Source organism: Vitis vinifera, chromosome 8 (assembly GCF_030704535.1).
Source record: "Vitis vinifera cultivar Pinot Noir 40024 chromosome 8, ASM3070453v1".
In the NCBI taxonomy this organism is placed as follows: domain Eukaryota; kingdom Viridiplantae; phylum Streptophyta; class Magnoliopsida; order Vitales; family Vitaceae; genus Vitis; species Vitis vinifera.
Genome location: NC_081812.1, coordinates 12616876 through 12631645, shown reverse-complemented (window position 1 = coordinate 12631645; position 14770 = coordinate 12616876). Strand labels below are relative to the sequence as shown.

The window sequence follows — 14770 nt, the reverse complement described above, 5'->3', positions numbered from 1 at the left end:
TAAAGTTGCTAGATAAAACATTCATAAATGGGTAGTTTCTATTATGCATTTGTGATGAATTTGACTTTAACTCTTTTGTGAAAAAAAAAAAAAAAGGTCCTACTTACATCAAATTTGTTTTATTAATAAAAATATTATTTGCACATAAATTATCATAAGTAGGGGTGTAAGTAAAATCGAAAAAAATTGACAAACCGATTCAAAACAAGTAAAACCAATCATATTAGTTCAATTTTCAATAATAAAAAAGGTTTATTAGATTTAAATTTTTTGAAAATTGACCTTGTTCGTTCGATTTTCAATTTTCTTATCTCTTAGTCGATATAAATCGAATCAAACTGACATTCTAAAACTAATATATGATTATTTAATATTTAATAAGTTTTTTTATATATATTTGATTTCATTAAAGTAATTCATTGTTTTATATTATGATCAATTAATTCTAATGCATTCAATATATTTTAATATCAAATTCAAATTGATTTGAATTAATTTAAAAATAAATTAGACTTAAAGTCTAATATAAATTAAAATTAATGGGTTTTCAGTTTAAAATAAAAACAAATCTACAATTGGGTTAAGGACTAAAAACGAGCCTTAAGTTGGATCCAAATCAATTTACAAAAATTGAACAAAATTAACCTTAAAATGCTTGATTTGGTTTGGTCTTTTTATTTCAAATCCGGTGAGTCCAGTTTTTATCACATATAAACCTACTATATCAATTTATTTTATTTTTTTACTAAAAAACCGACTTAACCAATTTTATTTACATCCCTAATCACAAATGTGTCACGGGAGAACTAATTTCTTTTATTAAAACAATATGTATTCATTAATGAAGACAAATTTAAATATTTTTCCATTACATGCATAAAAACATTATTAAATGTATTTGGAAAAAAACCTAATGGATGCTTATAATATTAAAATAGTACCAAACTAAAAGACTTCAAAAAATATTTATATACAAAATCATATATTATATTAAGAGTGGCATATTGCATCGAAAAGAAATGCAAAATAAACTTTTTCAAACATTAATATTTTATTTATGAAAACAATATGTTCAAATTATATGATAAATGACCTAAGAAATGACACTTAAGATGCTTAAATGCAATTCCAAGCCTCGAATTATAAAGCTTCTAAACAAATGATGTGGTATTGAATCCCCCAAAAAGGATAAATTTATTATCATTGGATGTCGCCTGATTTTTGAATGAAAAAGCTAAACCATTAATTTCAAAAAGTGACAAAGGCAAGTCGTGGATTTAAATAATGACAATTTCGTAACCTTATGAGAAAAGGGTGATTTGGTTATTAAAGTTTAATCATACTAGTAGTCAATTGATTTTCAAATGACTTCCAATATGATTAAAACGTTATGATGATAAAACTTTGGAATTAGTTCATACTTACTCACCTTTTTTGTCTGTCTATCCATCTTTTGGTGAAAACAGGAAAAGAAGTGAAACTCAGAGTCTGGAATTTTCCAATGAAGTGCAAGTCATGATCATTGATGATATGCTTAGGCAACACCTAATACTTGACCACATGTTTCAGGAATAGTCTCATTGTCTCCTTTGCGGTGTAACTCGTAGGGGTTACTATGAAAGTGACATACTTAGAGAACTTGTCCACTACCACAATAATCGAACCATGAGCTTTAAACTTAAGCAAGCCAATGATGAAGTCCATGGTGATGCATTCCCATGACCAGTTTATTATAGGTAGTGGCTCCAATAAAAAGTTAAAATAGTTTTCAATTAGATAGTATCAAAACCAAGTCATAAACTCAATATTATCAAAGTTTGCAATGATAAAGTAATAGGATTAGTTAATCCTTAATAGAAAAGTAACTAGTTTTAAATAACATGGTTAAAGACTCGAGCTTAATAATTGGTATCAAAACCAAGTCATGAACTTATTAGACTATGTCATTTTAAGGGAGGGACTTACAAACTTATCTTTATTGGAGTCTTATGTTAGTTTACGAATGTTAGAATTAGCCATTGAAAGTAGTTTCATATTGTAACATTAATCATTTTATTTGATAATAATATGATATTATCCATTATTTTATATGGATATTATTTCTATTAGATTGTCATTATAAGTATTTTGCTCAATCAAGAATCGTTATACACGATCTAAGTGTATTAAGAGGTATACAAAAGATACAAATGATGAGTTTCTTGTAACTTAATAAGTAACTCATAATTGGTTCATGAATTTTGGTTAATTTAGTAATAGTCCAAGTACTTTGCCTTTCAAATTATTCTAATAAGGGTGTACTATTGTATATAATTATATATTGAATAAAGAAGATGCTTATCACAAACCATGTTAGGTAAATATGCAATATCTTTTAACTGCTGTATTGCGAACATTCTTAACCTCGAGAAGACATTACCCTAATATTTGAGTTATTAATTATTCTGACTATACGAGTAAAATCTTAAGGTGATCATAAATTCTTTATGATCATAATAATTTTTTAATCATTGGAATTTGACATTTTCCCAATGGATATAAAGATGTTAGTTGACAAATTTGTAACTCAAGAATTTGTGAGGCAATTTAAAAGGTTGATAACTATTCTCTTATTAGATTATGAATATTAGTTTAAAACACAACCACAATCTTCAAAAAGATAAAATGAAAAAGATGAAGGGAATGAAAAGTCAAGTAAATTATGTTGACTCAATAAATAACATAAACTAATTTATTAATTTTTATTTTTATTTTTTAATTTTTTTTCTTTTCTTCTATTTTCTTTCCCTCAAATTTTTATCAAATATTTTACAAATGGCTCACTTTTTCAAGAATTAAAATATATTTTATTTATATTTGGTATTAAAATATATTCTTTGCAAGGACTTTCATATTATTATACTTTTAATAATTAAAAATTTATTTTTTTATATTTAATATTCTTATGCAATGAAGAAAATATTTGATATTCTTACCTAATTCAAAAAAATATTTACTATGCTTTGTAATTTTTACTTATTGTAAAAAGTTTGAAGTGTTTTACACTTTTTCCATACCAAAAATATCCCTAATCATGGTTCTAAATAACTGCTTTATGTTTTGACTGAAAATATATTATTTGCAAGGATTTTCCTATTATATTATGACATAAACAAATCAAACCATTTAACGTTGATTTTGGCCCAACGACAAATTTTACTTTGGGCCTTAGGCCCAATTGAATTTTAAAGTGATTTATTTTATTTTGAGCCCAAGTGTCTTATCATTTTGGGTTTACATGAAAGAATGTTGTCATATATACTACCCATTGTAATAAGCTCCAAGTTCAAAACCCTAAGCCCAATAATGAGCCCTAATCAACCATAATTTCATATAATGACTTGACTTTCTCTATTTTTCTTAAGAGTACATTTGATAGTGATTTTAATAAGCGTTTTTAACCTAAAAAATGTTTTTGAAAAAACTCTATGTGTTTGGTAAGAAATCACTATTAATGCTTTTTGGACAAATACTTGATAGTTGATTTTCTAAAAAACATTTTCAAATAAATAAATTTCTACTGTCAAACACACTCTTAAGTCAATTTGATTCAATTATATGAGGGGAATTTTTAAAAGCTGATAATCAAACCGATGTGGTTGGTTTTTTTTTTTTCTTTAAATCGAACTAACCATTTTGTAATTAAAACTAAACCAATTAGGTTGGTTTGGGTTGGTTGAGATTAGTTTGCTCGATCGATTTTGAAGATTCAACTTATATCCTTGCTTCATATATTGGTAAATGATATTTTTATAGCTTTATAAATCAATTTTATTGTAATTTTTAATTATTAAAAATAAAAAATAAAGAATAATTAATTGAATACTGATATGCAAGTGTTGTGAGGGATTTAAGATGAGCATGGAGCTGAAAATTGATGAACATGTGGATCCAACCATAAATATGATACATGCACAGTAGATGATAGAGATCTTCAATAGCATTAAAGTCTTAGAATGTGTTTTTAGACTTCTATACGAAGGCAAAGTCTTCAAAGTATTTTGAATACATGCATAATATCTAATATTATCTTAACAACTAGATATTTATCACCACTTTTTTTCTAAAATTTTTTGTGATGACACAAATGCAAACTATACCTTGATCTCTATATTTTACATAATTGTAAAAATTATTTACCAATATCAACTACTTTAATTAAAAAAAAAATCATTTATATTTTTATATTTATTCTTCAGTATGATAAGTATCCTACTTAATTTATAATCTATTTACTTAGGAGAAAAAAAAATACAGTTGTGTGTGCATGAGAAATAGTGAAGTCATAATTCATGCAAAGTGAATAGATTTTTTTTTTTTAGTAATTAGATATATTTTTTGTGTTTCAGATTATTTTTTAAAAATTGTTAAACCCATTAGTAAATTTAATTCAAAGTGTCATTTGATTTGAAGTTTATTTTTTTAGTGGAAACATTTATAAAAATATAATTATGTGAAGAAAATAAATAATAGAGTTATTGTAAACCAATTTTTGTTTATAAATTTTTGGTATTAATGGATTTATTATTTAATTTTAAAATATTTTTAAAAATTATCAAACTTATGAATGAATCTAGTACATTAAGTTTTGTTTAATTTAAAATTTATTTCTCTAACAAAAAAAATTGGAAAATAATGATTTTATATAGAAGAAAAATGGTAAAGTTACCAAATTTTGTCAATAAATTCATGGTATTAATTGAATTATTATTTGAATTTTAACTTATTCTTAAAAATGATTAGATTTGTTAATGAATCCAACCCATTAAATCTTGCTTAATTTGAAATTTATTTTCCTAGTGAAAATAATAATAATAATAATAATAATGATGATTTTATGTAAAAGAGAAACAATATAGTGGTTTTAAACCAATTTTTTGTATTAATTTGATTATTATTTGAGTTTTAAGTTATTTTTAAAATCACTAAGTTGTTAATGAATTCAATGCATCGAGTCTTATTTAATTTGAAGTTGCAAAAAAAATATTTACAACTTCAATGAAGGAGGTTTATTTAATTTCTTTAAAAACATATTTTACAAAATGAATTTAACTTTATTTTGGGAAAATATCTTTCAATTTAATTATATAGAGTTCTAAATGAAATAACTAAGCCCAAAATAAATTCAAAGCCCAAATGAGGTAACAACTCAAGCTTAAAACTAAGCCCAAATTATAGACCTAATCTCACAAAAACTTAGGTGATATTTGTTTTTTTTTGCTTAATTTTAAATAAAACTTATATTTAGCTTAATATTAAATAGTGTTTAATAGTATTAAGTATTAAATTATTTATTTTTTAATATTTTATTTTTATCAAGTATTTGTTTTTTTATATGTTAAAAATCAATTAATCAATGTTGTCACAATTTTCCTTTTCTTTTACTATTCTTTTTGAAACAAAGCCTAAATTTTTCATCATTTAGGAATATGGGAGCACAATGTTAAACTAGTCCAAATCTAATGGCACAAAACTTAACAGTGATTATAACGAGTGTTTCTAATATTTTTAATACTTGAAGGATGAAAATTTTCAAGTATTATAAATGTTATAAACATTTCTTAGAATTACTGTCAAACACAATTATAAATAACATAAACATTTTCTAAATTTACTGTTAAATACACTCTAAGTTCAATTACCTAATATACCAATTGAAAGCCAAATCCCAAGAGAAACTTTTCCTAGGAAAATCATTTTTTTGGCGCTTCAATTCAAGCTTTTTTTGTAAGAAAGGTTTAAACATTGTAAAAAATTCTTCAAATAAAGCAATTATTAGGGTAGACCATCAAAAGACCATAGGACATGAACAAAAAATTTGGAAACTAGCTTCGCAACAACACAATTTCCTCCTACTTTCTCATGCTCTATGATCCTTTCCCCAAGCCATTTTCTCGAGATCCAAATAGAAACTCTTAGAAATATCCAACAAATATCCACATTTCAACATTACAATAAAACAATGTCGCTCCATTTAGATTTCACAAAATACAAGCCAAAAAGATAAAAAAAAATACATGAAAGAAAAAAGAAAAAACTTAAAGATTCCATTCCCTTTTTATTATTGGAGACCTAAACAAAAAACCTTAAAAAACATCAAAATCCAAAAAATCTAAACAAATAATACTAGTGAGAGAGAAGCGTATCGGAATCAAATCAAGAATGAAGAACAACTTGAGGTATAGAGGAATGGGGTTGCAGTCGAACCGGAGAGCTACACAGGGATGGGGTAAGGGTTGGAATCGTGATTTGAGGAGGTTTAAAAACTTGTTTTTTTTTTGTTTTTTTTTTTTTTTTTTTTTTTTTTTTTTTATATTAGACTTTTTCTATTCATCCAAACATTTTAAAAATTAAGTAATTAGTTATAACAAAAACCAAAAAAAAAACATCTTTATTATTTAGATAAAAAGAAGGGAGAATTACCCTTAAGGGTAGGCTGGGAAAAAAAATTATTGAAAAGGGTGGGTACATTTGATAATTCTTATGAAGACCTCGGATTTTTATTAGACCAATTTACCCTAAATTTCTCAAGTCCATTTACCAATTGAGAAGTACATCTTCTTTTATGACAATTATAAAATATAAGTACAATACAAATGCAATATAGTTACAATGAAAAAATATTAACATTACGATACATTACAATGTACCAAAATGACAAAATATTGAATTCGTTTTTTACTAAACTAACGTTTCTAGGCTATCATGTTGTATTCCTATCATAAAGCATCCTTGCAAGCCAAAATTATAAAAAGACAATAAAAATGTATTATTGTAATTTCAATACATGAAGTTGTTGATGGTAATCCAAACATATAAAAAAAAATCTATAAAATTAATTTTTTATATAAAAATATAAATATATAATAAAAATACACTACAATTACAATATAAATACAATAACATTACGATACATTATGATAAGGTAAAATTTTGAAATTTTGAAATTTTTTATGAAACTAGGCAATTATGGTTTTTTTTTTATATAAAAATATAAATGTACAATAAAAATACACTACAATTACAATATAATTATAATAACATTACGATACATTACGATAAGATAAAATTTTTAAAATTTCAAATTTCTTATGAAACTGGGCAGTTGTGGGTTTTTTTGGTATATATATGTCTAATATACAACAAATATTGTTCTTTATTATACAAAATATGTCTCAATTGATTACAATTTTGAGTTTTCAATGAAAATTCAAATATGTTCATAAATACCCAAATAAAATGGTTCCAAACAACCAAGAAACAACTAAATTTTTTTTTTCTTCTACCATATCAAACAAGTCTCAACAACAAAACTAAAGTGCAAACCTTTTCAATGGAAATCAATAATAATCATATCAAACAACCCGAAAAATAAATTAAAAATAAAAACACATCTTCAATATGACCAAAATAATATAAAAAAATTCAAAATAATAAATTTAAATAACATTTTATACAAAAAATGTAATTTCTTTCTCAAAACCTCCTTCAATATTTCAGATCTAATATCTTACATCTACAATGTTAAAATTACTAACTTTTCGTTCCTTCAATCTGATTTTTAATTATTTATTTTTTCCATAAACTGATTTTTTTTTTTGGCATTTAAAAAAAAACTCACCTTTAATGGATTTCTTGCTAGATTCACACAAAAAAACAAACTTTATGTAAACGATTTTAGATCATGACCTGAAGTATTGGACCTTTTTCCTTTTTCCCTTTTTTTCTTCTACAACACCACCGATAAATTGGAGGTAGGTTAAAGAAAACTCTTTTCACTTTGCTGTTACTTTTCATTTTGTTATTGCTTTTCACTTATTTAGGATAGTCTTGGCATTTAAACAAAATAAGGCATTTGGAGGAATTATCATAATTTTATCCTACCCTTCACAATAATTATCAAATATACCCACCCTTTACGGTTATTTTTTCCCCCAGCCTACCCTTAACGGTAATTCTCCCTAAAAAGAATTAGTTAAGTAATTTTCAAACCCTTAAGATCAGGCAATAAGGGGTGATGGTTGCGGTCCGTGCAATTGCGTGACAACCGTGGACGAAGGCATGTGGCTGGTGGATACGCCAATTGTGGCGTGTGCGTGGTAGTGAGGGGGAGGGAAAAAAACAAAGAAAATGAAAGATGAACAGGAGAGAAACAATGGGTTGTTGTAAGGGGGCCTTAAGGTTTTTTTTCGGGGGAAAATGAGAGAAAGATATTGGAAAGAGAGAGTGGGGACTGTGGTTTGTTGGCTAGTGGTTTTGGGTTAATTTTTTTTCTAATTTCCATTTTGGGTTCACACATGTGTAATTAAAAGGGTGATGTTTGAAAATTCCTCGTATCATGTTACATCATGGAGAAAAAAAAAATGATATCATATTTAATTTTATTTATTTATTTTTAAAAACTAATAAAAATAATTTATATTTATTCTCGAATAACTAACGGAAAATAACCAAAAACGATTTTGGATTTTTAAAAATAGCTTTCCGTAATTATTTTTTAGTACCAAACAAGCCTGTAATATTTTATAGATAAATTGTTTGCATACAAAAATAGCTAGAAATAATTATTTTTCAAAAAGGAAATTCTTTTATATTCACACCAAAAATTCATGTTTCTTTTATCAAGTTACCGCAGTAAAAAACGAAGAAGAGAGGAGTCAAACATAGATGCATGGTAGCAGGAGCGAAGTAGGATTGGGCCTAAGGGTTTTGGCTGTCGTGGGAATCGGGACATTGCGTTAATGGGACAACCACTTTTTCAGTCTTTATTGACCTCTGCCTGAGTGCCTCCCATTGACATTGACTTGGGGTCAATTTTGATGGCTGCTTCCAATTTCCACCCTCCTCCACTCACGGGGTCTAAGTTGATTTTTACTTTGACTCCAGTTTTCTCATTTCATCCAACCCAATCGACAAGGGTGGGAATTTAAAGATCCCCTCCACTCCTCCACCGTCGCTATCAAATTGGGATGAAATTCGCCCCAAATGCATCCCAAATGAACTAAATTTTCGTTTTCTCACTGACTCCACCCAAATCCAATTGCGTTTGGTATGGAAAACAAATCGTACGGGCAAACAAACCCCACTTCACCGTCTAGGAAATTAAATTAATAATAATAATAGTAAAGCAAAGATCCTTCTCTGCCCCAGCCTTTTTTCCTCTGTTACATTCCCAAAGCCGATCCTCTCCATTCCAAGCCCAGACCAAACCCGAGATTCCGAGGCAGCGAGGAGAAGAAGAGGAGGAAGAAGAGAAGCCCGGGGAAAGGGGTTTTCTATTTATTTATATTTTTTTTTACTACAGTGGTTCGGAGGAGGCATGGGGAGGGGGTTCGGCAACATGGCCGCTTTGGTTGCCCTAACAGTGTTGTCGGTGATGAGGGTGGGCTTGGTTCGTGGGAACTCCGAAGGAGACGCTCTCTACACTCTGAGGCGAAGCTTGTCCGATCCGGACAACGTGCTCCAGAGCTGGGATCCGAACCTCGTCAACCCTTGTACCTGGTTCCACATCACCTGTAATCAGGACGGCCGCGTCACTCGAGTGTATGTATTCTCTATCTTTCTGCTACTCTCTTAGTTTTCGTTTCGTTCCTGATATATAGGTTTCATCTCGAGTTTTTATTTATATATTTATTTCTCCCTTTCTGGAGTTAGGAATTCTTTTGCTTTTTCTGTTGAATTGTTCTTTCTAGTTTGGGTTTTGTGGGGTTTAATTGAATTTTGAGTCCGTTGGCATGAGGAGCCGTAGAACAGTGGAATTGCAACTGAGGATTCCGTGTTGTGGTGGTATGATTCAGTTTGCATGAGTTTCTGAAAAGATTCCTGAAAGAAAAAAGTGTAAATTGCTGTCCTATGTAAAGTTTTCAAATCTTGAAATTGGGGCTTTTGATGACACTTTATAGTTTGAATTTACTAAGTCTTTAGGTGTATGTCTTTCTGCTGAATTTTGAGATATATCATGAACGATGGAAAGTTAGTTCGAAATATTTGTGTTCTAAGGTTCCAAAGGCGTCATGTTTGGGAGTTGTTGTTGCAACTATCTTTGTGTGGGTGAGAGAGCTCAGTACCTTGATATTTATGGCATTGGAACCGAACAGTTTGGAATTCAGAAGTTTTTAAAGAAATCTTAGGTAGAATTTGGAGAGAAAAGAAAAATGAAATAAAGTGGAAAAATCATCGTGCGTGAATGAAAGAAAATCTAGAATAATTCTGAAATGACCGGGGAAGATGGTTTTGAGTTTATTGTTAATATTTGGGATATAAGGGCATAGTAAGCCATAAACTATTGAAATGGGCATGATGAATACTGGTTAACCATTTTGATGAAAACCTGGGAACTATTCTGGTTTTTTGTTGGAATAATTTGAAAATTTGGTCACTAGCAGCGGCTCATTCTGTTAAAAAAAATGTTGTTGGGCTCATAGTTTTATCTCTTTATTTTCATTTCTTTCTTGGTGATCTATATGATTTTTCATCCATTCCACCCCCAGCTCCTCTAACCCCACCAACACCACTGCCCACCTCACTTAGAATGTGGAGTGACATTTTTTGTGTGATGATTGTGAACCCAGAGACCTATTGTTGATGCATCTCTTGTTACTCATCTTATGATACTTTTTGCAGGGACCTTGGTAGTTCAAACTTATCGGGTCATCTAGTACCTGAACTAGGGAAACTCGAACATCTGCAGTATCTGTAAGTGTCTTTTAATTTGCTGTTAAAATTTGCCAATAACGAGTGCGTTGCTTGGTGTCAAATGTTAGCTTTATGTAAGAGTTCTCTATCTGAACAATTGTTGATGTCATGTGATGTTTGGAGCTTATAATTCAAAGCCACAGGGAAATGAAATTAAATTAAGTTCTTCTCATGCAGAGAGCTTTACAAGAACAACATTCAAGGGACAATCCCTGTTGAGCTTGGAAACTTAAAGAACCTAATCAGCTTGGATTTGTACAACAACAACATCTCGGGGGTTATTCCTCCGGCATTGGGAAAGTTGAAGTCTCTGGTGTTCTTGTGAGTTTCACATCATCAGAAAATGTTCTCTTACTTTATTAGTTTGAGCCAGACAATGTGAACTTTAGGCCTTCTTCTTGGATCAGTTTTTTATCTTCATGAATCATCTTGAGTCAGCATTTGAATAGTCAAAGTTGTCATGGGTTGAAAATGTTCCAAGATTTTAAGGGTGTGTTTGGAACATTTTGAAGGAGCATGACTTCTTATGACCATCAAAATTACCTTCAGCAGCCTATTCAAGGCATCAGTATTTAAATGAGTGAAATTAATGATGATGAATTTGTGATGTCATTTTAACTGAGTGGGTTTGCTTAAAATCCAAATTTAATTTTAGACAAAATGCAGATTGTACCTGCTTGTTCATGAAGGTTTAAATCCTTATGTGCTTGATATTTACTAAGAGAAACATCATATGGGAAGTTGTAAAGATTTGCACTCATATACTTCTCGTAAGGGTTTTAAAAATTTTGATTTCTATACTTCTCTTAAGAGTTAAGCTAGAAGTGATTCTTCTTTGAAGCTGCATTCTGGACAGACTTTAGTTATGATGCATATTAGTAAAACAAGAAGCCACATGTTAATTGCTTCTTTCTGTAGCTAATGAGGTTTTACCTCTCTGGGCCCTGATATATTGTCCTATGCGTTTGTTATTTAAGCCATAATACTGAAATCTGCTTCTCTTCCTTTAATTTGATAGACGACTTAATGATAATCAATTAACTGGGCCAATCCCAAGGGAGCTTGTTGGTATCTCCACTCTGAAAGTTGTGTAAGTACTGGACCTTGCCTTTCTCATGCCATGCTATACTCATGGTAACTTTGTGATAAAATATCTACATGTTCCTTTAGGGATGTCTCAAACAATAACTTGTGTGGAACAATCCCTACTACTGGTCCGTTTGAGCACATTCAGTTGAACAAGTAAGTTTCTTCCTTAGATTTTTTTTTTGGTTGTTGTTGGTCCCTGTTATTGTATATCTTCCGGCATTTAGATAAGGTTAAATTATTCAGCTTAACATGTTTGCTTTGCTATGATTTGTTTATTTATTGTTCCTCTGTTCCTCACTTCCTCTTTTTTTTTTTTTTTTTTTTCCTTTTTTGAAATGGCTGCATTATGTGCATTAGATTCTGGAAGGCAGACAAGTATTGTAGTTTGGCTTCTGCAAACTTGGACTACTTTTAGGGAGAGTGTCCAAGGTTGCATGATATAAGGGCTTCTGGTTTGGGTTGGATAATCATAAGACATTATTTACTTATTGAGCAGACAAGTTGAATTTATTGAACACTCAAAAAAGAGATAAAGAAACAAAGATGGAGATTAATGATGACATAAACCAAATGTAATGCACAACTAGGAATCCCAAGCAAACAACTAGTAAGTAAAACCTACACCTAAAATAGTGAACTGTGTGATACAACACTCCTCCTCGACACTTGCCAACCACTCCCTGATTGTTTAAAAATGTTAAAATAAAATTGTTCTTCATGAACATGGTTCAAACACACAATGTGCATATCAATTAACATGGAAAACTGATATGATTTTGGAGAAAAAAACCTACAAGAACCAAGGAGTAATACTGCTAGTATGTATAATTTCATGCTATATATTTTATTTGTCAAGCTACTTTTTCCAAGTTATGCTATTGTTAGTATAGAAGTAATCAATTATACTTGTCATTTATATTATTATTGATTGCAATAAAATACATATTTATGAAAATTGTGTGGGCGCGCGCTTTTGTCCTCAGTTATTCTGGATTTTATTGTGTTGGTATGTTCTTGTGTTGCTATGCCTAGAAGGGTTTCTTCCTTTTTCTTTCCTTTCAAAGAATGAATGAAATTCTTAATCTAAATATGTAGTACACAGTGAGATATTTTAGAATGTATGCTTTGGGTTATTTTCTAATAGTTTTAGTCACTATCTCAAGCCTTCTATTTTGTAGAGCCTAAATCATGTAGATTTTGACGAGCATAAAATTTCAAATTCGAATTCAATTACTGAAAACACTTTCCTGGCATTGTAGGGCTCACAGACTAATGAATCATGTTTAAACGATGCATATAGAGTTAAAAAAATGGGCTTTGCACAAAAGGATTATTGGACTGCTATGTTTATTTTGAAAACAAGTCTTTTCAGAAAATCGTGGAAGGGTTTTACAGGTTGACTTACTTTTTAAGACTAATAATTAAAGTGGAGTGCTAAGAATGCAAACAATTTTCGAAAGGTAGCAGGGATAAAAAGTAGAGGGAAAAGAAATATTGTGCTGGGGGTGCGTTTCACTCTTACTTTTTTTAGCTCCTTTTTGGTGAAGCATCTCCTTCCAAATTCATCAACCTTACATGTATGCATATTTTAGTTTCACCTTTATTATCCTTGAGATTTGGCAGCAATGGTAATCCCAATTATATAGTGGCCCCCCCTATGATCTTCATGTGAGAAACTTGTGGTCTATTTTGCATTATTTTTTAGGCCGTATTCCTAGTTTTGTCATACCATTTAAAGTGGAGAATCTAATTGAAAAGAAAAAAAAAGAAGGAAAAAGCAGATTCCAGATAGCATTTAGATGTTGGAACATCAAGCAATAGTGGCATCTTTTACATCATTAATAAGTCAAGTTGGGTTTGCACCATAGAATGTGCTGGATAATTTAATTAAAGAATTAAAGTGGAACTGGCATCTGAGGCAGTGCATTTCCATTAAAGTTACTTTTTATTATTACTATTTATTATTCTTATAATTTCCTTTTAGCTTAATTATTCCTAATCTGAAAGAGCATATTTTGCAGCTTCGAGAACAATCCTCGATTGGAAGGCCCAGAGCTGCAAGGATTGGCGAGCTACGACACAAACTGCTCATGAATGATGGGTGATCTGATGCAGCAACTTGCAACTGTTCCCCACTGATAATTTGGTGTGTTGTTGAAACATCTTTATAATTTGGTATATGTTAGTATGTTAAGATGGATGAAGATGACGATGAAGATGAAGATGATGTATTATTTTCCCTATTAAATGTTTGCAAATGCAGTTAAATCTTGATGATTTGTAAATCAACTACTCTGGCTTTTGTAACCGCAGTTAGGTGGGTTAAGAACCACCTCATAACTTATGACTATAATCATATTTGGAAGTACTGAAATCTATATTCAAACGACTCTACTCCTCCTATTGTTTTATGGGCTGCTTTGGGTTCCATGCATTCACTCTCTTAAATTATGCATCCTCCAAGACATATTTTCTAAGAAAAGAGGGGGAATAGAATAAGGTGCGACCTAATCTAAGAATGGTACACAATAACTTAGCACTTGTGTTGTTTTACTGTTAAGAAAGTGGGTTGCATGTGGACTGGCTAGTTTGCCAAGCTGTGAGATAAGGTCGGACGGGACATAATTGAGCACAAAGTAAAAGAGAAAAAGGGAAAGAGAGAATCTTCAGGCTTCAGAGATGAAGGATAAAGGTTGGTAGAAGGGCCGTCCCTTTTATATCAGATTTTAAAACCATTTTTTTAAAATAAAATTCTGTTTGAAAATTTGGAATGTTTTGAAAAATGATTTTTTTATTTTCAGTCATTCCTAATAATTATATAATTATTTTTAAAAATTTGTTTGAAAATTTGGAATGTTTTGAAAAATAATTTTTTATTTTTAATCATTCCTAATAATTATATAATTATTTTTAAAAATCTGTTTGAAAATTTGGAATGTTTTGAAAA

At 29.7% G+C, this 14770-nt stretch overlaps 1 protein-coding gene across 1 annotated transcript; it reads left to right on the top strand.

Annotated features, from left to right (window-relative positions):
- Positions 1 to 8910: 8910 nt before the first annotated feature.
- On the top strand, positions 8911 to 14234 carry LOC100265359 (leucine-rich repeat protein 1). The gene is made up of 6 exons (XM_002283647.5): positions 8911 to 9582; positions 10663 to 10734; positions 10912 to 11055; positions 11753 to 11824; positions 11905 to 11976; positions 13845 to 14234. Exons 1-6 carry the CDS (start codon positions 9359 to 9361, stop codon positions 13915 to 13917), a joined length of 657 nt encoding a protein of 218 aa, XP_002283683.1. The 5' UTR covers positions 8911 to 9358; the 3' UTR covers positions 13918 to 14234.
- The last annotated feature ends 536 nt before the right edge of the window (positions 14235 to 14770 follow it).

Coding starts and splice junctions, on each gene's coding strand:
- LOC100265359 (XM_002283647.5), top strand. CDS start 9,359: ATGGGGAGGGGGTTCGGCAACATGGCCGCTTTGGTTGCCCTAACAGTG. Junction 9,583..10,662: donor GACGGCCGCGTCACTCGAGT/GTATGTATTCTC, acceptor TACTTTTTGCAG/GGACCTTGGTAGTTCAAACT. Junction 11,825..11,904: donor ATCTCCACTCTGAAAGTTGT/GTAAGTACTGGA, acceptor ATGTTCCTTTAG/GGATGTCTCAAACAATAACT.